We start from the raw sequence: 15,335 nt of genomic DNA, 5'->3' as shown, positions 1-15,335 counted from the left end.
CCGAAAGGCTTTTGATCTAGTATCCCATGATATCCTTGTGGGAAAATTGGAAAATTGTGGGCTTAACTGCTCAACAGTTCAGTGGGTGGAAAACTGGCTACAGGGTAGGACCCAGAGAGTTCTCATGAACAGATCTGTGTCGTCTTGGCATGAAGTGGCTAGTGGTGTCCCTCAGGAGTTCATGCTTGGACCGGTGCTTTTCAACTTCTTTATCAATGATTTAGATGGGGGAGTGAAAAGCTTGCTGGCTAAGTTTGCGGACAACACCAAGTTATGGGGCAGTGTGGTCACGTCAGAAGAGAGGTTGCAGATACAGGTGGACCTGGACAGGCTAGAGTGTTGGGCAGACCACAACCAGATGAAGTTTAACACTTCCAAGTGTAAGGTGCTCCACCTGGGGGCAAACAACCCTCAACATACATACAGGCTCGGTGGTGACAGCTTGACTTGCACCATGGCCAAAAGGGACCGAGGGGTAATGACTGACCATTGCATGAATATGAGCTGTTAGTGTGAGATGGTGGTTAGCAGGGCAAATAACACGCTGGCATGCATCAACTGAAGCATCTCATGTAAAACTAAGGGAGTGATACTCCTGCTGTACTCAGCATTGGTGAGACCACAGCTGCAGTACTGTGTCCAGTTCTGGGTGCTGCACTTCAATAAGAATGTGGAAAAACTTGAGAGGGTCCAGAAAAGAGCCACCCGTATGATCAGGGACTTGCAAGGCAAGCCATACGAGGAAAGGCTGAGGGACCTGGGTCTCTTTAGCCTAAAGAAGAGAAGGTTGAGAGGGGACTTGATAGCAGCTTACCACTATATCAGAGGAGTGTATCAGGAGCTCGGTGAACAACTGTTCACTAGGGCACCCCTGGGGAAGACCAGGACTAATGGATACAAACTCCTGGAAGGTCACTTCAGGTTTAATATCAGGAAAAACTCCTTCATAGTCAGGGTGTCCAGATTGTGGAATAAACTCCCTCCAGTGTTGGTGCAATCACCTACCCTGGAGGTTTTCAAGAGGAGACCGGACAGTCACCTCGCTGGGGTCACTTAACCCCAGTTGTCTTCCTTCCTAGAGTGGGGGGACTGCACCTGATGATCTGCAAGGTCCCTTCCAGCCTCTAACAATCTATGAATCTATGAAAACCTGGCACCGTTGGACATTTTCAGAAATGTTTGGCAGGTGTCTAGAAAAGGATAAGATTTTGAGAACTACTTAACTCCCATCTGGGGAAACAGAAATTAATTACATAGATTTTTTAAAGTACCCCATGCCTGAGTTACTGAAGTCTTTTGAAAATCTTACTGTAAGTGTCAGATTGGGAACTGCAGGGTGCTGAATGGAAATCTGGACCTACTTGTGACAGATGGCCACATGCAAAGCTGGTCCCTAGGCTTTTTTGAAAAGCTGACCTCATATGGATACATAGGAAAGGGACAGGGTGTTTGGACAATATGAAGTGGGCTGGAGTGATCAGAAAATGAGCTCCATTAGGGATTTTGTATGCTCCCGTCCTGCTCCCTTCCCAGTTCCCTCCTCTGCTTTTTTTTGATACAGCTGCTTCAGCCTAAAGAGCCCATGCATCAACAGGATGGGACAGGCAGAGATAAGAAAACAAGGCATGGGGAAAATGAGACAGTAGATGAGGAGGAACGGGAGAGGGCCAAATGGGAGGCTGAGGGAAAGAGGAGACCAGAGGATAACTGGTGAGATAAGAAGAGACTTAATACATGTGAATAAAGATGGGAGAGGGACACCCAAAGAAGGGGAGAATGTAGGGGAGGTATTTGAGATAATCTAGCCTGATAACCACAGCACTTCTTGTCAACCACAGACAGGAAGTATTGCCTCAGGAGCAATTGATTTAAAAGAAGAAAACCCAAAGTCCTCTGAACTTAATCAGATCCTTTCCAGTCTGCTGGAAATCTGGTGAGAACGGCTCTCTTGAGGTATTTCAACATTGCCCACTCCTGACTAGAGAAGCACGCGTTAACAGGGGGTGGAAAAAAACCCCCAAAATGACATTCTTGAAACTCTATGGATTGGTTGAGTGAGTTTTCATTTGTACTGGCCAGCTTCACTTCACATTAAGATCTGGCAAAAACATAAGCATGTGTTCACCTTAAGCATACAAGCTATGAAAACTACAATGTCCAGGCTTAAAATTAAGCAAAAGCATAAATGCCTTGGATCATGGCCTTATTAGGGAGCAGAACAGCCCTCATTTTTCACTCCCCTCCCTCAATCTTAAATCCTCCATTTACTCAGGCTTGACTTAAAAATTGTCTTTCAAGAGTCAAGCCTAGATCTCCTGCATTTCCAAAAGTACCATTAATTGCCCCGTCAGCCTCATTTAGAGAAATGATCAATGAGAAAAAAAATATCACCATTCTGTGTGTATGCCTGTGCAACAGTTTTATCTCTAAACTATGCTTTCAAAGGATTTGTACTCTCCCCGCACAACCACAGCAAAGGATTGTTTTGCTTACAGTCAGTCCAAATTTTCATCAGCCATTTTTCACCATTTCATAAAAATGGCCATGAATCTTGCAACAACTACAATGTAACAGTCAAAGGGCAAAGCCATTTTTGACTTAGATCTGACGAGGTAAGGGGACACTTCTCTTTTGGCAAGGGTTGTCAGTTAGTTGCAGTACTAGGGGATCAGATAGCAGATTTAGAGAGACAGGTTGATGTTTAAGATCAATGAATAAGCAAAGTTCACAGATGACACATGGCTGGTTTTAAACCTCAGGAATGACAGCAGGGGAGGAGGAGGAACAAGGCCAGCTGTGAAAGTTTCAAGAGAAGTATGTTGGAGGCACAGCAGATGAGAAGCAGAATGACATAAAGGACAGCAATTAGTTAACTATTAAGTGTAGCCTGGAATGACTGTCGTGGTGGCGTCCAGTAAGATTCCAGTGTTGGATATCAGCAAAGAGGATTTAAAAGGCGGGTTTGTCAAATATGACATAATGAGCAAGCCATGAAGAAACAACAAAAAGAGTCAAAGGTTTGTACATGCGTCTGAAGCAGGCCTCATGGGTAGTTGTTCTTGTACAAGGGGACATAATATCAGGATAGTTAGTCTTATAACTGAGGCAAAGGCACAAAGGCATCTGTTAGGAGGATTAAGATAGTCAAGAGCACTGGCCATAAGCTTGCTAAAGACAAAGTTTGGAAGACACACTGTGAGAGATAATTAATCTGATAACAACATATGATCTTTACATACTGTACTGGGGGGCATAGTGACATTCAAGGAAGAATTTAAAGGACTGCAGAAGAAAAAAGCAAAGACAAGATAAGAAAAAGCAAAAAGTCTTCCATACATATATATACATGTGCACAGGATGGATGAGCCAGGGCTTAGAGGGTGTCACCATTATGTTCTGTTCCTGGCTCTGCCCATGACCAGGCAAGTTCTTTCCATTTTGGAAACAGGATGGATACCTTTTACCCATCTCATAGTGAGACGCCTAAATATTTACAATCTGTCAAGGGCTGAGTGTTTCAGAAAAGTGTTGCAAGGGACAACTTATAAATTAATCATTGTTGTGCTTTGCAGAATTAGAGGTATTTGTTTCTCATACTAACTCTGTAGCTTCTGACCTGAGACATAAGAATGAAATAGAAAAGTGGCTGTGCAATTTTTAATATTAGGATGAAGGGGCAAAATGAAGAAGTGTGAATGGGTGTAAATGGAACCAAGGGATACTGTTGAGTCTGAAGTAATTATAGATATAAATATTTTGGCTGGCACAGTAGCAGAGTTTGGAGAAGAGTTAAGGACAATAAAGGTAATCATTTACTAAGGTAGTGATTTTCTGATGTTGACACAGACTTCCAAGAAAAGAAAAGAAAGTAAAGCAGTTTTTCCCTTCCCCCAACCCTTCAGATAAGACAGGTTTGTCAGAAAGTCATTGTTATTATTATAAAACTTAGGTTATTTATCTGGTTTCTAGCTGGGAATACAGGAAAATCGATTTCTAAGGATTATTCTTCCTGAATGCCCTACTCTTACTTGCATGATTGGGGTACAAGTCACACGGATGGGAAAATGGACCCTTAAGGAAGGGAAGCCTGGGTTTCCTTATAAAGACGTTTAAACAATGTAGAGAGTCAGAGCCTATTCTGGATCTAATAGTAGGAAATGAAGCATGTATGAAAAATAAAGTGGAAGTTGGGGGCATCTAGGATTTTGTGATCACAGTTTCATTACATTTTAAAAGCTCTTTAGGGCTGGAGAACTTAGAGGAAGAAGCACAAATGTTTTTGACTTGAGGAGAGCTGACTTTGGGGGAATGTGATATGCCCCGAGGAATTTTTAGTGGAATCCTATGAAGCATGGGAAACATAGATCTGACTATTTAAAAAACATTTGAAGAGAGTGAAATTTAAAGCTATCCTGGTTAATTCCAAAGAGGAAAAAAGGGCAGCTGAGGCCAAATGTGATTAAGTAGGGATGTAAAGATTAGTGTAAGCAATAAGTAGAAGACTTTAATATATATGTATATATATGTATAAACAACTCTTTGAAAAATATAAACAAGCTGGCAAGGAGGACTGAGACATCTATTAAAAATAAGCAAAAGCAGGTTCAGAAGAAAATTACGGGAGGAGAAAGAATCACTGAAGATTCTGCTCCCAAGAATAGTCCAACTAACCATAATGATTTGTTATGGTTTCTGTGCTAGAAAGATACATGAGAAAACGCTTCTTCCCTTAAATTTCTAAGAACTGGAAACAGAGAATATAGAAAAGGAGCAAGTTAGTGTGTTTTTTTTCTTTACACAACGGGGTAAAAGGATGAACAAGTATCATGTTACTTGACATGATTGAGGTGTTAGGTCTTGTCCATATTATGAAAATTTGCAATGGTGTTAAGTACATCCATGCAGTTACGTCTGTACAAGCTCATAATGCACCAATGACACACCCTCTTGAGTGCAAATTCCCTTGCTCAAAGCAAGTTCTATGACAGCAATGGATGTGTGTGTAGAGAAAAGGATCTCATTTAAGTCATAGAAAGCCAAAGATATAAATAACTTACAATATGTCCACAAGGTAGAAAGGGTTCTTTGCTTTCTTTTAAGAAATGAAGATAGAAATTAGTGAAATCCTAACTGGTATTTATGTAAGTTCTCGGATGACGGATCAGATTCCTGAGGTCTGGAAAGTGTTAAATGTCACTGTTGCAGCAGTGGGATAGTGTGGGCAATTACAGAACAGTTAGCTTAACATCATTTGTGGGAAAAATATTAAAGGCACTATTGCTAGAACACCTCAACAAGAATAATTTGATTAGAAACAGCCAACATGCTATTTTTGGAGGGAAGTCTTTGCTTAACTAGCTTACTGGATTCCCTCAGAGAAAGTGCTATGGTGGTTTTCATTTTGGGGCTGTTTTTTTCAGCATAGATACATAAGGTGAACAAAAAAGGACAAATTAATGGCAAATAACATTTGCTGAAAGAGAAAAATATTTGAGAGACGGACCAGAATTTTCTGATGGCTCCCTAAACGTAGTTATCTAAATTTGGATTGGAATAGCTAAATGAGAGGCCTGAATTTTCAGACCTGGTGAGCTGTGGGTGGCTCAGTACTTTTGCAAATCAAGCCACTTATTTCAGTGCCTAAGGGTATGGAATGATAAACAAATCGTACTGCGTTAAAAGGAGAAGGGGATTTTCTATGGGGGCATTTTCTGCATGCTAGATGCTCCACAGTAACTCTTGTGTGTCTGCTTTTGTAGCATAAGTGAAAGCTAAACTGAAGCAGTTTACTCCTGAATGAAATGGGGCTAAGTTACCATAGTTTAGCTTCCACTTATCATGGGATAAGAGTGGAGAGAAGACATAGCTGCCCGAAAGTGACTCAGTGGTAAATTCCTTCCTATTTAACTTGGTACATTTGGCTTGTCTGTCCATACTATAAAAGTGCCTAACTTGAGGCAGCTACACTTGAACATTTTGGCCATACTTGATTCTGACGACTAAATAGGACAGATTCTGAAGGATATGAATCCTTCATATGAATGGAGGAGTAATGACAGTCTCTCTTTAAATTTGCAAATCTCTACATGAGTCTTGGGTTACTTACTTTCTAGCCAAGGAGATGTGGGCTTAAGAAGCCTTCACTATGTTTGAAAACGTATTTTGTAAAGAGCTGAGACAAAGAGCCCTGCACAGAGAATGCATTTGCAACAGAGTATTTCTAAAACCCAGTGATTATGAGAAGGATACCGGAGTTACCATACAAAAAAGACTGGCAATGAACAACCTATTGTAACAAGGTACAGTTTGTAAACCAGTCAAAATGGGAAGAATAGAATGGAAGTCAAAACAAAAATATTGTTAGGTCTGTAAGCAGCAAACAGGAGGGAGGACAGGTGGCTGGAGGGGTTAGCAGGGGATAATTCCCAAAGCCAGTGAGTACCAAAGGGCCCCCAAAGCAGTCAAAAGCTTCAGTATCCAAAGGGAGCCAACAGATTTTGAGTCAAGGCATTCAAACAGTCCACTCAGTTCAACTAGAAGATAGTCTCACATTTCAGTTTCTTCTTCAGTGTTGTTAAGCTCTACAGGACAGAGGCCTTGACCCCAGAGTGCACTTAACTGAATGGAAAAGATGCATTTTAAAATGAACTTATCCTAACTACCAACACTCACTGGTTTATATATAAAAACAAATGCCTATGCATGTGTGTGCGCATGTATATGCATATAACGCAAGCATTTGTTTTTAAATTTCAGAATACTGAATTCAGTTTAGAAAAACAAAACAAAACTTCTCTGAACTGAACGGTGAGAATCTGAGTGTTAGATTTTTAAGACAAGTGTGGTAGGTTAGCCATGCCACTCCCATTAACCTAATTGCATAGCTAAGCCCCTCAGCTAACTTTGGAAGTCTCAACCCAAGCCTTTCTGCCCTCAAAAGGGGATGGAGGCATATGCAGAATCATTTCTTTTAGCAAAGTGGTTATGTTCATTTGCTTTTTGGCACTGGATTCGATTTTGGTCTCTTATTTATATAGATGCGATTCCACTGAATTAAATGGAGTTACTTTTGATTTTCACTGGTAAGAGCAGAATTAAGCCATTGGCCAAGATTTTCAAAAGCAAGTTACAATTCAAAGTGTCTGATATGAGACGCACTAAAAGGGGCTCATTGAGTGGGTGCTTAGCAACATGGACCTCCAAAAGAATTTTTGAAAATCTTGGCTACAGTTTTTTCTATACATACAAAAGAAGATTAAAAAGATATTAAATCCTAAATCTTAGTAGTGCCGGAAAGGTTGCGTAGTTAAAGATTTAGGCTTGGACATATCTAAGAAGACTTAGACTTTCTCCTGAATACTTTGAATACTGGAAATAGGAGAGCAAATGTACAGTATTGCATTCAGTTCCAGTTTTATCAGTAAGGCTGTTATTACTTCATAGGAAACACAGCCATGGTAGTTAGGTAGATTCCACAAAGTTAGGTATTGCTATTTTCCTGAAATACTGAAGAGGTTATTTTTATATTTTATTTTAAATTTTTATTGCATAGGAAAAGTTTTCATGATAGCTCAGTAGGGCTGGATTTTCAAAGTCAATAGATTTTGCATGGACCCAAACTTCACTGTACACTTACTGGATCCTTATACACTAAGGTGTTCAACCTCCAGCTTGCAGCCTAGATCCATCCCCCAGCACCATGTCATCTGGTCTGCAGAGCTCCCCAAGGATCTGTGGGGAGCCTCACAGGCTGTGGCTGTGCATGCTAGTTCAGGTGTGCAGGGTTGGCACAGGGCCTGATCTGGCCTTCACATTGGCCCCATGCCATTTATTGGGCCTGTAGCGCCCAAACTGTGAGCACCACTGCCATACACAGATATATCTCTGATGACAAAAGCACTTCAACAATCTGTGCTTAAATATTAAAGCAGTAACGCAGACCTAAAGTCTATGTAAGTGCTGAGGAGTTTGAAAACCAGGATTTGGGTTCTAAAAATGGGACAGAGAGACATCATGGACAGAGAATACTAACCCTATGGAGTGAAGTCATTTGGGCAAATGCCCCACTACAATGTGTCTGGAGGAATAAATCAATGGTTTTGAGGAAAAGGTACTGCCTATGATGACAGAGCAAGAAAGCAGGCCTTACAAAGCACAGATGTGTTGGGTCAAGGGTCCTTTTCCTATTCAGCAAGTCAATGTCTTTATGTCTTTCTCTCTTGGACACCCTGCCTAAGTAAAGAATGACAGACATTTCTTAACAACTTCCTAGTTTTTTAAAGGATTTTGAAATACGGATCCAGCTCTTTTTTGTTATGTAACATTAGGTTTCTTTTGCCTCGTTGAATTTCCATTTTGGAACTGATATGTGTTCACACACACACACACACACACACACACACACACACACACACACACACACACACACACACACGTTTGCTCTTGTGACACCTCACTTGTATCAGGAAGTTACTGCCGACATTTCTGAATGGATCCAGTGACAGCTGATGTTATGACAGCAGCCAGCAGGGCTGGTATCAACCTCCCCGGGAGAAGTCAAGCACAACGTTTCCTTGGAACTCCCATTCTCTGTTAGTACTGTGAACAACTGTTTGCTCCATCTATAAACCTGAACCCCACCCTGTGCCAGCACTGAGTTGTCACTATCTGCCCCTGTATTAAACAAAAGCTCATTTTTTGTGACTAGTTCAGTATTCATAGAGAAGAAAAGTACTACTGGACTGATTCTTCAGGCTGGGCTTTAAAGATGTCGCCACTGACTTCAGTGGGAGGTATCATGTCAGTGTCAGTTAGTTTTTATGCTGAAGGGGATTTGTGGAATAGTGTCCTATGAATGCAGTTATTAAATGACTGTCAGCTTTTATACTACTTCCAAAAGTCACAAAGATAGAATTTTTTTGCTGAGGATGGTCATCGGAGGGAATTCATAGGTTAAGTTGTGTGATTTCATTAACATATGGGAAGAGATATTTAAAAATGGAAACATATCACTGCACCACCATTATTTATTTCTAACAGCTCTGAAAGAGAAGACCACATGCAGATTTTAATTCAAGAGAGACAACAATTTGATTGGACTTTTGTTGTCATCCCCTGCAAGGTGAAGTTACACGCACATTCCTTTAGTTCTGTCCAAGGACACCAACCTCCACCCAGCAGCTGGTGAATTAGTGCATTGCAAATCTGGTCCTTTGCATTTTTTGTTTTGTTTGTTTTTGGGTAATGTACTGCAGGGGGGCTGATGAGCAGCCTAATTTAGAGCTTTGAAAGCTAGCAGTAGGTGTGCAATTAGAGCATTTTCACAGACAGCTGACCAAATGCAGCAATTTATTGGCTGAGTGATTGGATTATTCATTTGTAAAGCTGGGAGAGGGCATTTTCTTACCACTTCAGTCGGCCTGTAGTATTTGAGATTGACTCTCACATGAATCTTGCCAGTCTCCTTGCATCGGCCCACTTCAGCTTCATTCTTTCCTTCCCACCTGTAAAGTAGATAAACATTTAAATCAATCCATAATTACTTTAGTGCTCTGATCCTAGCAGCATTTGGCTTGCTTTCTTTTATTGGACTGTGGTGTTAATTCTCTCTGCAGGACAGAATAAACTAATTAATGACAAGAACAAAGACAGAAGTCTGACCAGAAGGCAGCATCAATAGCTTTTGAAGTCCTCTGTTGTTTTGGGTTTTTTTGGTTGGTTTTTTTTTTTTTTTGATCCAGTCAAACATCTAAAACTTAGAACTTCCAAGTTAAACACATCATATTGAAAAGAAAAATTAACACCTTATTGTTAATTCCAATGCTTCATTAATTTTCAAATAAACATAAGAATGATACTTTTATTCACTGATATGTACAAAGTTGTTAGGAAAACAAATGTCTTTTTAAATAGATATTAGCTATTGAGGCAAAAGTCTCAGATACGTTTAAGTTGCACATGAATTCAAGTCAAACCAAACACTGTTAGAAAAACACTGTTCCATGTACTTAAAAAACTGTTCATTTTCAGTTTTAAAAAAGCTCCTCCATTTTAAGGTCCTAATTCAGCAAAGTATTTAAATACATGGTTAATGAAAACAGGACTACTAACCTACTACTAACCTGTGATCTGCTACTATGCTGAATGGAAGCTAAATCTGTTTCCTACTTTTTCATACTCTGTTATGATGCAATTGCGGGATATTGCTAGGCTAACAAAGTATTGTGCATATTCATTTCTCATTCTCAATACCTTGGCAGCACCAAGGTATTGAGAATGAGCATGTCCTTGGGACTAGTCCCATGTGCTGCCCACAATGCATAGACAGCACAACCCCCCTGGGCCCCCCCGGGTAGTGCATGGGTCTGGTCTGGCACATGGCACAGGAAACCATAGGTAGCACTGGAGACTTAGGTGATAGTGCTCTATGGGTTGGATCACAGAGCCCCTGGAATACACCATACTGGTAAGATCTGAAGAACAATGTAACTGATTTAACTTTATCACTAGATACAGCATGCCCTTCAGTTCCATATGCTCAAGCTCCAAATCTGCAGTTTGTGGATTTGTTTAATTTCAAAACAAATTGTTCAAATAATATTAAAGAACAGATTCACTAAACCTATAAACATTCAGAATTAAAGACTGAAGTCCTTTTTTTTTGTGCTCCTTAGGTCTAGCATAGCATAGAGTTCTGAAAGTTGATATTGCAGTACTTTAGTACAAAAGGGTGATAAAGATAAAATTCCTTGCTTTTGTAGGTTTAGGCAAAATCTATGTAGTTTCAAAGCAGCAGTTGCAATTTAAACTATTTGGCTTTAGGCAATAAAAAAGAAGTGCCCATTTATATATACATATTCAGTATTGTCAGTTTTTGCAATGTTATCACACAATAGTTAATGTTTTTCTTAAAAACTCCAGCTCCTGCAGCATTTAATTTTGGAAGAATCTCAGTTTTTGTTTCAAGTTCCTAGCTTTTGATGTTGTGGAGAAAAGGCTGAAAAGGTGATCCAAAGGCACCCTCAAAATTCAAAAACTGAATGCTTATTATTTTTTGAGAAATAAAATTAGAAATGTGAAGTTTTTTTTTAAGGCAGACCATGTGATTTTTAAGCCAATATCAACTTCTGGAGACTGGATCGTGGCTTTTAAATGTTATGGATTGGCAAAGCTACATTTTTAAGTCATTTCTGCATACCGCAGACATTAGCTGCACTAAAATTTGTGGCAATGTTCTGCTGCCTACAAAGCTGTAGAGAGTAACATATGATGTTGAATATGATTTGTAATTTAACTTTTGAGATTTTTTTTGCAGTGGTTCTTTTTGAAGCCAGTAAGTAAAATTTTCATCCAGAAGCCAAAACCAACATTAGTCCCTCCCTTTAAAGGGCAAAGGATAATAGTGTGCAGAACTCAAATGTGCTTAATAAAAAACCAATGCTCACCAGTAAAACAACAGGAAGTTCTTAAAACAGGAGATGTCAGTTGTTGGAGGTCACTGAGCAGAGAACACCATTTAACACCCAACAGTCTACAAGAGTCTCTCCAAATCTAGCAAAGACTCACTGAACATCGCTATTCAAAGACATGTAACAATAGAAATGACTGAAGGGAAAACTCCACCCATTTTACTTAGTCAGTAGTGTGAAAAGTTCATAAGGAAATGAGCCCTTTTTAGTTTGAACAAAATGGAGGTAAGCACTGAAAATAATATTTTTGATTACAAACAGCACCTCCAAGTCCACAGGTGGTGAATACTATCCTGCTGAAAGATGACACTGTATCCTACACAAATCAGACACCAGGAATCTGTTGATTTAACCGGCTGCAAATGATTGAAAAATCATTAAGAAACATTTTGTGAATTCAGAGAACACAACACAAAATTTACTAAGTCTCAGGGTTGGGAAAGAGACATCTGAAATTTTCACATTATTGTGGTTTTAGACACCTGGGAGCTTTCTTGAAGTCTGGTTCTGCAAGGTTGAAGTCTCATCAGGCAGTAAAACATACCTAAGCAATATGTGTGTGTGTGGGGGGGGAGGGGATAGCCAATCTCTGGTTAATCAAGGTTTCCCTAAATTAAAACAGAATGGAAAGTGAACTCCCAACACTGCTAATGTCATAACACTTTGCTTACAGTAAGTGGTCTCTGGTCTTACGCATATATATGACAAAACCTAGTCCTGGAGCTTTGAGAAAATAAATGCACCACCACAATAAGATCATCTTCACCTCCCCCAGGTGGGGTGAGGGAACAGTCAAATTGGTTTGTTACTGCAGCTGTATTGCAGAACTCTCCGCACCTCCCTCCAGTGTGAAGCATGTGGACGATGGTGTCTGCAATTACTGATAATATCAGTTTAGTATATCTCTTGCTGCCTTGCTACACTTCATGGTACAGAGACACTACTGGAGACATGCCCTGTAAATACTTAAAATATGCACTCATTCTTAGGAGTGATGGACAGTACCAAGAAAAAAAGTTTCAGAAATCTTTAGGCAATGAAAATGTTTGACCGTGTTTTGAATATTGTTACTATTTCATTGTTCACAGAGATTTTTATTTCATGGGTAGATTTTTATACTAAAAGTCACTGTCATTTTTGCTCATAAATTACTTTTGCTATATATTATTTATTGTAAAACATTCATTTTATCCTTGTTAACTCCAAACAGTAGAATTCCTTCTGCATTTTTACCACTGTCCTGTGAAACAGCAAGATAAGCAAACACAAACAAACAAACTGCCTTCCTTCTCTCCAAAATGTGACTGCTGGAGTATCCTGCATATAAACTGTGACATGGATACGTGTAACAATTGCCACCAGAAACTAGTACAGGAGATACCTCAGAATTTGATTAATCCTAAAGCTTTTCCCAAGAGTACAGATAAACTGAAAAATATATCAGTTCATTCCCCCCGCAACCTTTATTTGTCTTCAATTTCAGCTTTTAGGTATATGCAAACTGATACTGTTTGACATGTTTCAACAGCATGACTTTAAAGCCTTCTTATTTTTCTGCATGAATTTACATTAATTGGTAAGCTTTCTACCTCAAAAAAGCAACACAATGCAAAATTTAAAAATAAAACTTTAGGAAAATCCTGCTTATCATTCACAGGTGTCAGAAAAGGTACTGTATTTACTCATATATAAGATGACTCTGATTATAAGATGACTCTCCAATAATTAGATTCTATATATGGAAAGTTTATATATAATGTGATAATATTCCAGGTATAAAATTTAATTATTAGAGATTTGCCTTGAATTTGTCCCCCCTCAGAGGTCAGGTAGTTCCCTTGCCCTCTGCCCCCAAAACTTCTTTCCCCTACAGCCCTTTCCTTACTGTCAGACCTACTCTCCCTCAGCACATGGAAATGAGAAGCAAATTTGAAAACACTGGCTTAGAAATAAGCATACCTACAGTAACTTGAAGATAGGGCAATTACTACAGATAACCATACACTTATTTCATCCAGAATTGGTGCAGTTTACCTGTTTTGAAAATGCTGCAAGTTTTAGAACATAAAGGCTAGGGACAGAAGTTACAGATGAACTGGTTTAAGTGATCAGAAACTGGTTTAAACCTGTAATAGAACAGAAGTTAAGTGCACATAAACCAGTTTCAAAATGACTGAAACTGGTTAGAGATAAACCTGGTTGAATGTAGTATCAGACTTAACTGATTTGAGTCAAACCAGTTAATGAAAATTCTGTCCCAGACACCTTCTTGGTTCAAGTTAAATCAGAGTCCCCCAGCATCCTAGCATGCTTTCCAGCTCTGTGCTGGGCTATGCTCCAGCAGAGAAGGGTTGAGAGGAGGGGAGAAGAGAGAGGCAGGGATGGCGCCCCCCCAGGCAAACCCCAGCTAGGGTCTGGGGCCAGGGTGCGGGGTTAAAGCTTCCTTCCCCTGAGTAGAAAGCTGTCCTGCCCTGCTAAACTTACTGAAAGTTACTGCTGGCTACAACTGTGGACTACAAATCCCAGAGTCACCTAAAAGCAGGAAGAGGAATTGATGAGCAACCCTGCAAAGTCCTGATGCTGTGATGCTGGACTGAAAATCCTAGAGACCTTGGGGACAGCAAGAGGAGGAAGTGTCAGAGAGCCATGCTTTAGCATCCCCTGTCTGGCCTGAGTCACTGCTGGCATGTGGTTGCATTTCCTGAATCAAAGGTAAATGTGTGTCCAGTTGTTTCTCAGTTTAATCTTTGCAGCCTAGACTAACATGCAAAGATTGAATCGATTCAGCTTTGGGCTTGGTGACTGTCTGTACTTAGCCAAACACGCGTTCAAGAAGCACGTTTGTATCTAATTTAATTTTATTATTTTTGCAAAATTTTTCAAAATCTAGGTCAAATTAGTCAAATGAATTCTGAATCCCATTGACTGAGCAAAACTCAATCATTCAAACACTGTATGTGGCATTACAACCAGCAAGTATCCTCCACCCCAGACTTTTCAGCCTGGGGCTTCACCTACTCCCAAATCCATTTGGCAAGCATCCTACATGCAGGTTCAACCCTGGAGATCTTGGGGTTTGGATGCCCCCAAGTCTCACTTTTCCTTAGCCAATGGCCACAGAAGCAAACTAAGGAGTGGTCCCCCATTTCCATAAAGTAGGCATGTGGCCGAGATTCTCCCACGGTCAGGCTATATCACACTTCTGTAATGTGTCCTGTCTGTACTGCATTGGAAAGGTCTGCACCCACTACTACACAATGCCATTTTAAGGTGAATTTAGTAGGGCAGAAGACCAGTGCAGCAACTACACTTGATCTTAGCCTACAATAGTACAACCTTTTTGGGGGTTTTTTTTTTCCTTCCCTTGGAAAATTTTTCAGGTCCCAAGACAAATCAGCCAAATCAATTCCAAATCCGTGCAAATCATTCAAGAACCATATGTGGCCCTGCTACCAGCAAGCATCCTCTATGCCTGCCTAGGGCTTCAAATACTTCCAAATCCTTTGGCAGGCATCCTATGTGCAGGCCCAAGCCCGGAGGCTTGGGGTTTGGATACCCCTGAGTTTCACTTGCCCTCAGCCATATGGCCACAGGAGAAAGCTAAGGAGTAGTCTCCCATTTCCATAAAGTTGGCGTGTAGTCAAGATCCTCCTGGAAGTCCAAGTGGAAGGATAACTATGACCCTCTCGTACGGAGTCTTGTCTGCAAGCAGACATGGGTGTAACCCTCCACTACACCATGCCATTTTAATTGCATTACCTCAGTCACAGTACTACCCCATGCCACATTTGTGGTTTTCCCCTGCCAGTAAGAAAACCTTTCATAGTTTCTAGGGTCGGAAGGGACGTGAGCAGATCATCTAGTCCG

At 40.3% G+C, this 15,335-nt stretch overlaps 1 protein-coding gene across 1 annotated transcript in view; it reads right to left on the bottom strand.

Annotated features, from left to right (window-relative positions):
• GMDS (GDP-mannose 4,6-dehydratase) overlaps nucleotides 1-15,335 on the bottom strand; it is a 663,276-nt gene that overhangs the window by 99,183 nt on the left and 548,758 nt on the right. The window contains exon 9 of the mRNA XM_019521870.1: nucleotides 9,407-9,503. Coding sequence (XP_019377415.1) covers nucleotides 9,407-9,503 — 97 coding nt within the window. The remainder of the gene's footprint in view (nucleotides 1-9,406; nucleotides 9,504-15,335) is intronic.

This window comes from Gavialis gangeticus, unplaced genomic scaffold (assembly GCF_001723915.1).
Source record: "Gavialis gangeticus isolate Ggan-Ray unplaced genomic scaffold, GavGan_comp1, whole genome shotgun sequence".
Lineage (NCBI taxonomy): Eukaryota > Metazoa > Chordata > Crocodylia > Gavialidae > Gavialis > Gavialis gangeticus.
Note: the sequence above shows the minus strand (reverse complement) of the source record. Positions and strands in the feature narration are given on the sequence as shown.